We start from the raw sequence: 15,024 nt of genomic DNA on the forward strand, positions 1-15,024 counted from the left end.
AAGGATTACCAAACGCAGACAATTAAATATACATATAAAATAGTACTAACGATTGGACAAAACAACATCCTTCCTTGCCTAATTAATATTCATGAGCCCAGCTGTATCTTTTTGGGAGATTGATTTCGAACTGTAACCACAGGTATCATGGTAAAACTATGGGTTCCCGTAGCAAAACCATGGTAAATTTGTGGTTGCCATGTTTTTACTAAAAATGATACTTATAAAGGAATTACGAAAACGAACCCTTTTTGCACGTTTGACATTTTCAGGATCCTTATCTCTCAATTCTAAATACAGCAATATATCCAGACGTCGTTACTAGCCAAATAAATGTGTGTTTATATCAAGCCACACCACCACCAGTTCGTTCATATTAATAATCGTTCATATTAATGACTCAAGTCCTCTACATGATCTATGACTTCGTCACACTAGGAATGTAATTTCTCCCGCGTCTGCACGACCTCCAGATATCATGCGGCGCTGCGCAGGCCAATCGGCCTATGACATCAAAGAACCGCGAGAGCAAGTCGAAGCTGTGATTTCGAATCGCTCTCGCAATACTTTGATATCAAAAACCGAACGGTCGCTGCACGAAGTCCAAAACGCACAGTGGGGTGTTCGGTTCCGGGTTTTTTGGAGTCAACTCCGATTCTCGACTCCCACTTGGAGTCGATGGAATCGACACTTCGACTCCATTTACTGCCTTTCAAAACGGGCTCAGGAGAATACGAATATAAAATAAATGAAGTAACTTACCAAGTTTGGGAACTTTGGGCTGGCAACCAATCTCTAGCAAATACACATGCATTTGTGCAACGAACACTATCACAGAGAGTTTTTGTGCTGACAGACCAGTTAATCCTTTCTGGTCTTAAACCGATGTGGTTTTCCATGCGCACGCAGCGCGAGGACATGACAGCCCAGGTCTAACCGTAGCTATAGATTTATGGTAAAAAAAACATTTAGTTTCCTTTATTATTTTTAAAGTGCATCGATTTTGGAGAATTACAGTTACACAAATGAATGTTTTGTAGGACACCGCGTTTCATTGTTTTGAATTGAGGCTCCGTAAATGCGCACTAAACGAGCCTAAAACATTTATTTATTTTCGTTTAGGAATTTATATATTCACCCTAGGCTAAGTTCAACAATTTTTTAAAAAAAGGAGAAAAGCCGTGGGACCTAGTTCTTTTCTTAATGTAACTCATGTCTTTCTGTGTTGGGCATTTAACAATAAAAAGTGCTTTAAAAGATCAACATGCCACCAACAAACATATAATAACAACCCAGCAACAGGAACGGAATTTGTGATTTGTGACTCCTGGCTGTTTAAGCTGGATGAAACGCTTTATAGGCTAATTTGTTTCCACAAACTTGATTTTGATTTGTGTCCAGTTCTGCGCACAGACTCACATTTAAGCATAACGCGACACTTTCATTCAAAGCAACTCACAAAGTCTTGACAGCTGTTTAGAGAAATAAAAGCTTGAAGAGGGACAGATGAAATATAGCAGTTTTTAATAAGAATGTGAGAATTGAAGGTGAAGAATGAACGGGAAATATTGCGTGCCCTTTTGTGAGAGTACCAGGCGTCTCTCATGCTCTGATTACCGCGGTGTTTTGGATCAGATGTAAACGTGTACAGTCAGAGAGAGTGGAGGTATGACTTTCACCTTAAACATGATTGTTTTTAAATGTTATTCGTTGCTTTGCACCAATCACAAAGACAATTTAACTGATTTGAGTCAATGACAACATTAAAAATGACGGAGTCGCCCACAAAGAATCCCGTTTGTCCGGATGGGGGCTGTAGTGTGAGAAGGGAAATTAGCTGTGTGCATTGAGCTTCACTGTGTGTGTTCAGTTATGCGTTAAACACGTTTATTTCGAGCAGGTTTCTCGTGGGAAGGCGATTACACGTTTAGGATGTTATTTCAGAGAGTTCTAATAATAGCAACTGGTTTCATAAAGACAAACATGAAAGGTTGTTTGCAGCCAGAAACTAAAAATATAACCGAGTTAAATACATGACAAATAAATACAATGCAGCAGAAATATCAGAGAAAAGTAACAAATCCCAGTCGAGTGAACATAGCATGAAAAATGTCACATTCTGCACAACACATCAACTTCTTTAGCTTTCCAAAGAAGAAAAAGTAATATACAGGTTGACACGACATGAGGCTAAATAAATGTTGACAGAACTTTTATTTGTTTGTGAACTACTCTTTTAATGGTACTTAAACCGATTACATGCCTTTTTGGAGACTGACAATAGTGTACAGGCTACTATGAACTGACCTTCTACAATAAAGGTCAGTTTCTACAATAAAAGCAACACAAAAATATGTACGAGTGAAGAATGACAGAAGCTTCATTTTTGGTAAACTACCCTCTTAAATGATTCATTGTAAAAAACTCATCGTTACATTCTATTAGTGCATATTTATACTTTTAATGCAGTTTTCATTACAGTTCACACAACTCAAGTGCATTAGCAGCAATTGATGCTACGTAAGTTACTGTGGTCTGTAGACCGCTCAAAAATAAAAAACAGCGTTCATCAGCACGTACGGTTCATGTGCAATATGTGCATAAGCCCTCCTGATACACCTGAGATTTACAGCAGCCTGTTGGCCCAACAATAACACATCAGAGATATTTCTATCATCTGTTCTCGGTTTTTAAGTGCTTCCAGTCCATCTCGCTCTCACAGCGCTCTATCCTGCTGAAGAAACCATTAATGAGGTTTTTTGCTTCCGACTTCACTGTGGAGGAGAGAAAAGAAATGCATGAAATGGCAAATCAGCTCCTGAGTAATTTATGATGTCCGATTATCACCTCAGAATAGTCTCACCTTGGCCTGGTTTCGCAGTTTTCTCTTCAGTGAGGAGATGAGAGAGGAACCGGGCAAAAGATTTAAACAAGTCCTGGGGGAAATGATGCGCAATTATAGAAACTGGTTTCTTCATAATAGGTTTCACTGTAAAGTTTAGCAGAAGGCTAATAAACATTCAACAACAAAAGATATGGAAAGAATTTTTTCTATATATAAATTTAAAATAACTTATTAATTATAAATTAACGTTTACTTATTAATTTATAGGTCTTATATGTTGGCAGATCTCTCAAACATGACATTTTGTTTTACTAGAATTTAAGGGTCCAGTGTATGAAATTTAGCGGCATCTAGTGTTGAGGTTGTGAATTGGGGGAAACGGCTCACTCCACCCCCCTTTTGAAGCACTACGGTGGCTGACACAGGACTAAGATGTCGTCACGTTTTTGCTTCTTTGCCAAAGGAGATAACGAATTTATGAAACGCACTCTGTAAAGCAGTTTGTCCGTTAAGTACGGTGGCCGCTAGGTGTCACAATGCTGCAACAGAAGAAAACACATGCAAATAGAAAAACACCAGCAAATTCAGAAAGCATCTTCATTAGTTTGGTGACACATGCCCTGCAAATTCTCGCAACACAAACAACCACTGAAACGCGCTGCCAAGTGTCACAGGCGACAACAGAAGTGTTTGAGGGAAACTTCACAAACTGATGCGACTGGCTGGGACGGGCATCCTTTAAATAAAGACACTAGATGGAAAGCTTACAACCTTAAGCCCAAAAAGCGTAATGGCTCATGTTAACTCGCTGGTTTTATAACTTATATTGGGTTTTATACTCTTTGTTGTCGATCACGTTAAATGTAGGTTTTTGCTTGTTTGTTTTAACATTCTTAAGATACCTTTGCTTAGCCTTTTGAATTAAGCAAACAGAACGTAAGCACAGCCTTTAACTTTTCCTTAAATTGTTCAACATGGACACAGTGAAATGAAGCGCACCCAGCCAGGTGCATCAGTGTTTGGAGTCCCCCGGAAACATTTCCATTGTCGTCTGTACCACTTGCAGCGCGTTTCTGTATTTGTTTGTGTTGCAAGAATTTGCAGCGCATTCCTGTGTTGCGAGAATTGGCAGCGCGTTTCTGTGTTTGTTTGAGTTGCGAGAATTTGCAGCGCGTTTCTAATGGAGATGCTTTCTGAATTTGCTGGTGTTTTTCTATTTGCATGCGTTTTCTTCCGTTGCAGCGCTGTGACACCTAGCGGCCCCCGTAGTTTAAGGCTACTGTAGAAACAACATGACGAAGGGGACCAGCGGTGTATTTAGATAGAAATATCTCATTCTAAGATAATAAAAACATAACGCTTCATTATGTAAGGTCTTTATACACCTCTGAACACATAGTTGAGTATATTATTATGCATTTCTGTCAATAGATACTCCAAAGAAATGACACACTGGACCTTTAAATAGTCTATGCTAAATATGCACGATTATATAGTTTGTTGCATTTTATTATTTCTGATAAGCATTATATTTTCTCTTTCAGAACAGACCTGCAACCTATTTTTGATTCACTGCCTAATAAAAAAAAATCACCTTATTTGCAAATTTTCCTTTTTTGTAGAAAGGGTCCAGGTATCTGACCACAACATCAGCAGCTTCCTTTAGTGTAACAGGCGGTTGTTTGATCTCAGCGACGCGTCCGTTTGTTGTCTTCAACAGTGACTCCTGCACCGCAGGGTCAAAGGTCACCCTCTTCATTTCATTTAACAAACGGCTGCGTTTAGCAGGAGGAGACTGGGATTTGTCTTCACGTAACTGAGTCAAAGAAGATGCAAGATAAACATATTGACAGTCGGCTTTTGTGATGTTAAAGGAATCATTACAATGCGGTTTTACCATAAGGTCCATTTATAAGAAACAAATTATTCTGATGTAGTTCTTAGAACTAGTTTCTTACTACTTTCTTTGCACTCTATGCATGACAATTGTTTGGTTTGATTTCTCACAACATGACCCCTTTGATAAGAGTAATGTGAATCTTTAATGTGAATGTTACTTGTTTTGGCTGCACTTGTTTGTTGTCCAATTTGTTTTCTCTGTATGGAAAAAAAACAAAAACACAACAGAATACATTGTGAACTATCACAAACCCCTTCTTCTACGGTAAATAGACAACAAACTACTTTGGGAGAGCATCTTTCTCCATCCTACCCCTTCATCACATGATCTTTGGACACCTCAGGGTCCATCTCGTCTGGTGTGGGCATATGTTCTTCAGGACTCTTGTTCGCAGACGGGATCTCTACAACAGCAGCGCTCTCTGACTTCAGTGTTATGAAGTCGGTATCAGATGATGAAGGTGTCTGATCTTGAGATGTGGCTACATCAGAGTTTGATGACACATTTCCTTTCATCTGACGGCTGTCTACTTGCGTTTTCCCAAAATACTGGGATATACAGCGAGTGTCTTTGGCCGCTTCTGCCAGTTTCTGCTGTTTCTTACTGAGTTTTTTACTTGGGCTGCTCAGGGAGGATGTTGTGCTACTTTTGGCTTTGACTGGAGATGAAGTGCTGCTTTTCATCTTTGGTTTTCTTACGGTCTCCTCCTCCTCCTCCTCACAGATGGAGTCTCCCGACGTTCTGTCCGTGAGAGCAGTCTCTTCCCGGGTGTTCTTCAGAAGATCTCCTGCTGTTTGAAACAGGCTGGACGAGCCACGGAAACCTGCACCTACTCGCTTTCGCTTCAGCTACAAAATATAGAAATGACAGAGACAAAAAAGGTCAGGTCTTATTGCTCACAATTCATCGTGGTTTTTTTCATCAAAATTCTCATCAACACAATATAATCGCATACACTTTTGTTATTGTCAAATGTATCTGTATTGACAGGCTGTGATGGACTCACCGAGTAAACCTGAGAGGCTGAAGTGAAGCCCTGTAGATCAGCTTCAGGTTGAGATGAGGAAGAGGAGGGTGCGGACTGTTCCTCCACCTCTGTCTGTCTCTCTTCAGAGGCATCTGAGATCACACCTTTCTTCATCTCCGACACCTGCAGTGATGAATGTGAATGACTGTTGTCACTGATGAATGTCATATTTACACATCAAGGATAAACTGAACTATTCATGATGATGACGGGATGTAGCAGAAGATGAAGATGTCTGATCAACACTCACTCTTTTGAGAACAGCAGCTTTGTACAAGTTTGCTGATTTACAGGCTCTGAAGATCTCATGCTCGATTTCAATGGCTTGAGAAAGTGCATCAGAGCTACGAAGAGAGAAAAAAGCAAAAAAATAAAAGTCCATTTATCAATTCACTAAGTAAGCAATAGTAAGAAGTGCTCATAATAAAAAATGACGATATGTATTTGTAGAGATTAGGTTATGAAATCTGTTTAATGCTAAAGTCAGCTGATGACATGACCTGTGTCAGCATACATAATGCATATATAATCTTTTTTGGGGGGTTCTTTTACTGCTTTAAGAAGCTCTCTCCTAGGGTTTACCCTTCATTTTTTCATAAGATATTTGGAAGAATGTTAGCAATTTTACTTCTGGGACATGGCTGTCTACCATAGCAGGAAAAATTAAATAGTAGTCAAGTGACCCAGAACTGTTTTCCTAAATTCTTCGTAATATCTTCTTTTATAAAGAAAGAAATGTATACAAAGAAAAATGTCCTACTATGGCGGTCAATGTTGGCCAAAAACGGTTTGATTACAAGCATTCTTCCAAATATCTTTCTCTGTGGTCATCAGAACAAAGACATTCATACAGATTTGGAACAACTCGATGGCGATTAAATGTTATTAATATTCATGTTTTGGAAATGTTCATTAATGTGCATTGTCCCTGTTAAATAAACAATCAACTGAAATAAATTCAACTTCACATTAAATAATAACATGAATCTATTTGGCCAGCGGTCCTCGCGACCCCCCGCTCTGTATATTTTGCATCTCTCTCGTTTCACACACCTTGATTCAAATCACCAGGATTAAGGCGAGGACCAGGATTAAGAACCGCTGTATTTGGGTAAATGGTTTGGGTAAAATGATGATGGATCTCTTAAAAACCTGGCCTGATCTCTGCATTACCTGTCTGTGTTCTGTGCTGTCCTGCTGTGCAGACACTCCTGCAGAAGAGACAGACAGTGTTCTCTGCTCTGAAATACACACAACAATTAAACAAATCACATTCTGATCACAAAAATAGTTTGAATATATCCATCACGTGATGTTTGAGACTCCAGTGCACGTGTGCGCCCATAGGGGGAGTCTCTGCCCATCTCTGTGGTCCAAACATGCTAAAAATCGAAATGCTGTGTGAATCATACAGTGCCGTGGCTCAACAATGCGCCCCCAGGTGGTATGTGATGTGACAAGAAATTGAAATCACTAATAAATATTAGGGCTGTCAAACGATTAATCGCATCCAGAATAAAAGTTTATTTTTACATAATATATGTCTGTGTACTGTGCATATTAATTTTGTATTAATAAACACATACACGTACATGCATACACATTTATTTATATTTATCAATAATTGAAATTATATATAAATGTTTATTAATTTTTCTATTTTCTATTTTTCTTATATGTATGTATGTGTATGAGTTTATTCATACAAAATTAATATGCACAGTACACAGACATATATTATGTATTAATAATTATATATTAATATTGTATTTACATATATTTAAGAAAAATAGAAAAATTAATAAACATTTATATATAATTTCAATTATTGATAAATATAAATAAACGCGTATACATGTATGTGTATGTTTTATAAATACAAAATGAAAATGCACAGAACACAGACATACTGTATATTATGTAAACACAAACTTTTATTCTGGATGTGATTAATTGCGATTAATCATTTGACAGCCCTAATAAATATATTTTTAAGACTGATATACATTTCATAAATGTTTCATAAATAAAGAATTAATTGTATGTCCAATTAATATATACCTATATTTTAATATAGGGTGTATATAACTTTCATCATTTTATATATTTTATTTCTTTACCATTTATCACTGGATGATCGTAACTCACACAAAGAGCTGGAATAGGATACTTGCATGATATTATTCCCTCTTGTTAAATGTCTGTTACATCAGTTACGAAAATAATACATTTACAGAACAATAACAGAAACAAAACACACAAAAGAATACACTTTTATATAATGTGGTATGCATGTGATTTGCAATAGTGTTAAGTATGGTGCGTGGAATGAGTAATTTTAGCAAAGGGTGGTACTTGATCTGAAAAGTTTAAGCACAACTTTTCTTGTACAGCTTTTTATTTTGCTTTAATATTTCCCTATCTGCAGATCATGACACTCATTGTTTGACATTAGTTACTTGGACTACAGCAAGAGTTTTCAAATCAAAATGATCTGTCTGTGTTCATCCGGTTCCGCATATTGATTTTCCCAAAAGTATGATTCAAAATACTACATTACTTTCTATGTGCACATGAAATGCTCCATTATTAGCCTCACATGCTGTTTGTTACCTTCACCGTGAGTCTGGGGATCTTCTGACTGCTGGCTTCCTTCAGTGGACAATCGGCATCTGACAAAACATGTTTGTCACAATGAATAAAACTCAAAACAGATCACAAATGCAACATTTAATGCCTGCAGCAACTCACCTGCTGGAACAAATGTCTCTCTTACATCTGAACCCTGAAAATAATACAACAAAAGAAAAGTCAACACATCAGACATGAGGGACATTAAAGAGACATCACAGTTGTGTTTTAAAGGGTTAGTTCACACAAATAGAAATTCTGTCATCATTTATTCACACTCGTGTCGTACAAAACCTGTTTGACTTTTCTCAACAACAACAACAAAAAGTCTCTGTGGTTTTGTGTTCATACAATGAAAGTCAATGGGGTCCAGTGTTGTTTAGATATCAATGTTTTTATTTTTTTATTTTTTTACTCTTTTGTGTTGAATAAAAACTCATATAGGTGTGGAGCAGAGTTTTTATAGTTTTGATTTTAGTTTCATTTAGTTTTATTAATATTTTAAATTAGCTTTAATTTTGAGATTTTTTGTTCATTTTAGTTAAAGTTTTAGCAATTTTGGTATATGCTTCTGTCGTTTTATAATTTTTTGGTTTATTTTTAATGTTGCTATATTAGATGAATTCATTTTTATTTTAGTTTTATTTTAGTTTTCGTTTATTATTATAATTTTACTGCTTTAAACTTACTAGTTTATTTTTGAGGCAACATTTACATTTTTCCTTGAGTTTCCAATAATTTTGAGGTCAATATTTTATATGATTTCAATGAACAGGAACGTTTTCAAAAATTTTAAACCTTGGTGTGGAATGACATGAAGATGAATAAATGATGAAAGAATCTTCATTTTGGGTGAACTATCCCTTCAAACACATTTGACATGTCCATCCTAAGAACATCTTGTCCTAAGATAAGGTGCAAGAGGGTTTTCTGGGTGGTCGTTTAAGACAAAATAATCGGTCCAAAATCAATGATTTTCTGGCTTCATGTGTTCTCCATATGGCTCAGGTCCCTCCCTAAACACAAATGAATGGGTTACACGCTGAACTGTAATACTCGAGATATGTTTCAATCACTAACCCATGAACGATTGCAATAGTAATGCTCGCCTTGGAGAAAGATATCAACTTTAAACTCGTACTATAAACTTGGCATAATAATGCATAACTGTAAATATCAGCCAAACATGAAAGCTGTTTTAAAGGCAAAGCAAGTTCATTTTTTGAAGACCTTTATCACAATAACACCAGCATTGTGTAAACTGTCACGTTTGATTTGATGTTCATTTTAAAGCTGGATTACACAAAACTGCCTTCAGTTTAGCAGCGGTTTCTTCAGCTTTATGATGGAGGCTTTAAACAGCTGGAAAACATATGGAGAGAGAGAGAGAGAGAGAGAGAGGAATGTGCTGGCCTAGACTCCCACAGTGAGGAGGATCATAGTCTAGCTGTTGCATGTGCAATGCATTACTGTACTTTCGTGTTTGTAATTAAATGTGAACATTTAAAAGAGCAAATTGCACTAAGAGCACATGATAATATATATTATATCTAAATGTAAAATATGTTTTATAGTAGTGCGTGTTTTGTTTAGTCTAGGTCAACACAGACCTATAAATAACATACAGCTCTGCTCAAGTTTACATAGACCTGACTCTTCGACGGCGTTTATACTAGTGCGTTTTCCTTTAAAAACTCACAACTCTTGCTACCGTTACGCCTGGCGTTTACACTACTCCGGAGTTTTCGACCCCCGAAAACTGAGACTTTTGGAATCGCTGCACACCCGTTTTATTTTGAAAACTCTGGGGTTGCGTTTCTGTGTGAATGGATGAAAACAACACTCCTTCGTTCACTCCTTCACCATTCCCTATATAAGCGAATGACATTTGAGTCCACTATATGGGGAAGAAGTGAATGAAAATGAGTGGGTGATTTTGGGACACTGATGTATATAGCCTGCGTCTAACAATACTGTCGCAGACGTTCGTCATAAACACAACAATTACTTAACGATTAGCTTATATTACACCCGTGTGGCTTTGTGAATTGTTTGATAAAATACTCAAATTCATTTTCACTTTATTTGTCACGTTTACTGTATTAGTTTAAAATAAAGATAATGAAACAACCGTCACATTTATTTGCAGGCATGCTTATTTATCACATTTAATAAAATTAGTTTATATATTTAATAATTAGTATTAGTATTACATATTTTGCACTCACATTTTAAACAGAACACACCCAATTCTATTAGTTGTATTGTTGTTATGTGTTGTACACATAAACCTTGCATTACAAGTGTATTGTGATTGTCAAAACATTTGATCATTTCATTATTTCCAATTAGGTGAACTATTCCTTTAAATTTTGAGCACAGACCATACAAAGGTTTTGGAATTTATTGTTCAATGCTATTTGCAAAGATTTTATTGTAAAAATCTTTTTTTTTAACCACAACCTATAGACACCATTTTAAAGCCACACTGCCCATGAGGATGATTTAATCTTTTTTGTGTGTATTTACCAGTGCTGTCAATCGATTAAAAAATTAATCTGATTAATCACACATTTTTTCTGTGATTAATCACAATTAATCACACATAACATTAATGTTTTTAAATATACTTTTAGATTCTAATAATTTCACATTTAATCTCTAAATTAATGTAGAAACAACAGAAAGCCAACATTCTGATATTAGTACTGCAACTGATGTCTCCATTAAATTGATTATTTTTTCTTTATTTTAACATTAATTATAGCCGTTCAACATTGAAGTACAGTGTATTTGAGAGCTCTCGTGTCTAACAGGTAGGAAAGATACAGAAATTGAATGAAGTTCTCGAACACTTTACAGTCTTTAATGCTAAATTCTAAATTAAATACAGAATTAAAGCTATAAAACACAATGAATTGCTCTTTTCTTTTGTTCTTTGATGAACATTAGTGACAGGAGTCACAGCAGCAGGTTTAAGAACGCCGCTCCTTTAAGAGCTGCCGCTCTACACAGATGTGACGCCCTCTCCCATTTTCACAATTCTTTGCATTTAAGATTTTATTTAACACGTTGAAGTCTGTGCTTATGGAAATGCTAGACCAAACGGGCTTTCTGACATAATCTTGTGTTTTTGTTCATTCAAGAACGAAAGAGAACTTAATACTGATGCTGTGCAGTCTGACAGAGATTCACGGACGCAAGGTTTCACTCAGTTTTCCGGCGGTGCAGATGGACAAACTTGGGTTCCTGCGACATTCCAAAAAGCTAAATGTGGCTTAATTCATCAAGATTCAGTATCAACCGTAATAAAGCGTATTATGTAAAGAAATGCCGAAGAGCCTGAACGTGAACGGAAAGCGCATCAATAAAGGATCACAGGACAAAGTGTGAGCGCTTTGAATTCATGTTCGAGTGTTTAGTATTTTTTTCATTTAGTGTTTTGGAATGTCGCAGGAACATAAGTTTGGCCTTATTGTTGGGAAAACTGATGTCTGTGTTCTCTATGAAACCGGTGCGCCCGTCTTTATGAAGAAGGGCATGATATGGCAGAGACGCAGAAAACGAAGGAAAAACTGAGGTTAAGTTAATGGTCTATATTGTTGTAGTGTTTAGTTACTGCTTTATATTTTATTTATTCGTTAATACAATGTATTGAATATATTTATTTATTCCTATTTTTTTGCGTTTTGACCTCCGAGTTTTCTTTCGGTTTTAAAGTCGTCTGCTTGATTATTTCCACTGATATGTTTTCTTATAAGTGCATTCATTTGCTGTATTTTATTTATTCGTTTATTTACAATTTATTTTATATTCTACGTTTAAAATATTGCTGCCATTGAATTTTGTTTCTGAAGAAAACGCTCACATTGTAGGCTATTTTTCACATAATAGGCTATTTTTGCGTCTGATCCAGAGAAAAAAGGTTTCGTTAGGCCTTTTTAGTTTTTGCACTAATATTTTAGTTTGTTAATATGTTAGTTTTGGTTCGTTTGCCTAAAATTAATATTTACTCCATCTTTTTTATTTCAATTTTCACTAGTTCACTAGAGAAACATTATATTGAGACGTATAATCATAGCTTGTGGCGCAGTCACAGCGGATTGCATTATGCGTGCGCTTGAGCGCTTAATTTATATTTTAAAGGCTCATTAGAATGGTTTTGTATAGCTCTGTAATTTAGAACAATGTTAGCAATGTTACATAAAATATATTTTTCATACATGAAGCTTAAACCATCATCTGATGTCCCCATTCCCCATGTATATTGAAATATTTACATTAATATCATAAACGTGCGAATAGTCGATTAATTGCCTAAATGAACTACTACTAGTCGACCAAAGAAATCTCTAGTGGCGGGCAGCTCTATTGCTGGCCGGATGTCATATATGCAGAAGACGCAGGAAAAGTAAAGATTGTGTGGGATTTTTATGAAGATCAACAGGTTTAAAACAAAGATCAAACAAGACTCATGAACAACTATCACAAATCATAAAAACAGTGGTAGATCGTCCAGATAATGTCATACGGTATTAAGAATATTAAGAATCAAGGAGAAACTATTGAACGGAGTTATTTTTGTAAAATCTGTTATTATTATGTGAAAAAAACTTGTTCGTGTACCCTTCAATTTTTTCTTAAATGCAAACATTTCTGTAACGGGTATGTAAACTTATAAGCAGAACTGTATATACAGTAGGTGACTATAGGCGCATATAGCAATGCAATGTCCTTTTTAATTAATAATTGTACATTTCTGATATCTATCAAAAATATAACGTCTATATAATTTATGTCAATATTACAACAACACTGTAGTTTCTGTGAATAAATGACAGGTGTTGGAAGTTGCGCATTTTTAAAATAACTTCACCCGTTAAAGAAACAGTTACATTATTTTTTTGTATTTAATAGTTTAATTTAATGGTTTCTTTTTGTAAATGGGTAAAATATAACATGCAGATGTGTGTTCACCTTTCTCAGGCTCATCTGCTTCTTAAAGAGATCTCCAAATTCTTTCTTTCTTTTATCTAAATCATCTTCAGCACTGCCACCCCATTCCTCATCACATCTAACACACACACACACACACAGAGAGAGGGAGAGAAAGTCTGTAAGTCACCACAAAATATCCACTCTGTCTCATACAGTTTCTTTAGTAACAGGACAGCTGACCTCTCAAACCCATAACCCTTTCTGCCTCCAGCGTAGAGTTCAGGATCAAAGCCGAACGGGCCCCTGGGCTCAGTGCTCTGGGCCGGGCCGGTTCTGGTGCTTAGGGCTGATGCTCTTTCCAGCTGAGCGCGGACCAGTTTGGGGTTCTGACAGAAGTCGCACGCGCCGGCACAGTTGGGTTTCTGATCGCCAAAAAACTGGGAGATGGTGGCGTGTCTGCACCTGGAAATAAGAATAATGCAATAAAAGTGTCACCAAAATACTGCACAGTGCAAGCTTAGAATAAACATAACATTGCTGTCTGTTAGTGCAGATGTTAATATGTTTAAATGTATCATCGTTGTTGTTAAAGTGATAATTCGCCCAAAAATAAAAGTTCTGTCATCATTTACTCACCTTCAGATTGTTCCAAACCTGTATAAATGTCTTTGTTCTGATGATCACAAAGGAAGATATTTGGAAGAATGGTAACAAACAGATCAGAGGCACTACAGACCGTTTCATCGGACGCACGCATGCCTGACCCCCAGTTAACTTCCAGTTTGTGTTTGGCTAGCGTCTAAAAAAATAACTATTTATTTTTATTTAATTTATGTTAATATTAATTTATATGATAATTTTATCATATAATAAATGTACTAAATAAACTATTTTTTTATTTTGTTGTATGTTCATTTTATTAAATAAACTATTTGTTGAATGCGTCCTGTAGTTTTGACGCATTTAAAGAAAGCGTATGGTACATTAGCGGTTGAGTTTGGTATTGCAGTCTTAATGTACACTGCGTTCCAAATTATTATGCAAATGATATCTTTCTCTGGTTTTCCTAATTTGTCGATGCAAATGACAGTCAGTATAATTTTCAAGTAATCAACAGTTAGGGTACATTTGGAATTTTATTGAACAAACCTCCCACTGACAACAGTATTTATTTAAAAAATGAAAAACTCAAAATGCACTGTTCCAAATTATTATGCACAACAGAGTTTGAAAACATTTCATAGGTTGTAAAAAACTGAAAATGGTCATTTGTTGAATTTGCAGCATTAGGAGGTCATATTTACTGAAATCAAAAGCTATTTCAATCAAAAACATCCTAACAGGGCAAGTTACATGTTAACATAGGACCCCTTCTTTGATATCACCTTCACAATTCTTGCATCCATTGAACTTGTGAGTTTTTGGATAGTTTCTGATTGAATTTCTTTGCAGGATGTCAGAATAGCCTCCCAGAGCTGCTGTTTTGATGCTAACTGCCTCCCACCATCATAGATCTTTCGCTTGAGGATGCTCCAAAGGTTCTCAATAGGGTTGAGGTCAGGGGAGGATGGTGGCCACACCATGAGTTTCTCTCCTTTTATGCCCATAGCAGCCAATGACACAGAGGTATTCTTTGCAGCATGAGATGGTGCATTGTCATGCATGAAGATGATTTTGCTACGG

At 36.2% G+C, this 15,024-nt stretch overlaps 1 protein-coding gene across 2 annotated transcripts in view; it reads right to left on the bottom strand.

Annotated features, from left to right (window-relative positions):
• Window positions 1–2,211: 2,211 nt before the first annotated feature.
• recql5 (RecQ helicase-like 5) overlaps window positions 2,212–15,024 on the bottom strand; it is a 28,336-nt gene continuing 15,523 nt past the window's right edge. Inside the window, exons 8-19 of one of the 2 annotated variants that reach the window (XM_057346054.1) lie at window positions 13,582–13,803; window positions 13,381–13,477; window positions 8,524–8,557; window positions 8,386–8,444; window positions 6,946–6,983; window positions 6,023–6,116; window positions 5,752–5,895; window positions 5,058–5,593; window positions 4,903–4,942; window positions 4,440–4,661; window positions 2,864–2,936; window positions 2,212–2,774 (exon numbers count right to left, since the gene is read on the bottom strand). In XM_057346054.1, coding sequence (XP_057202037.1) covers window positions 2,674–2,774; window positions 2,864–2,936; window positions 4,440–4,661; window positions 4,903–4,942; window positions 5,058–5,593; window positions 5,752–5,895; window positions 6,023–6,116; window positions 6,946–6,983; window positions 8,386–8,444; window positions 8,524–8,557; window positions 13,381–13,477; window positions 13,582–13,803 — 1,660 coding nt within the window. In that variant the 3' untranslated portion in view covers window positions 2,212–2,673. Of the gene's footprint in view, window positions 2,775–2,863; window positions 2,937–4,439; window positions 4,662–4,902; window positions 4,943–5,057; window positions 5,594–5,751; window positions 5,896–6,022; window positions 6,117–6,945; window positions 7,014–8,385; window positions 8,445–8,523; window positions 8,558–13,380; window positions 13,478–13,581; window positions 13,804–15,024 lie in introns of both variants that reach the window. The other variant, XM_057346053.1, reaches the window with a different exon arrangement.

This window comes from Triplophysa rosa, linkage group LG11, assembly GCF_024868665.1.
Source record: "Triplophysa rosa linkage group LG11, Trosa_1v2, whole genome shotgun sequence".
In the NCBI taxonomy this organism is placed as follows: Eukaryota; Metazoa; Chordata; class Actinopteri; order Cypriniformes; family Nemacheilidae; genus Triplophysa; species Triplophysa rosa.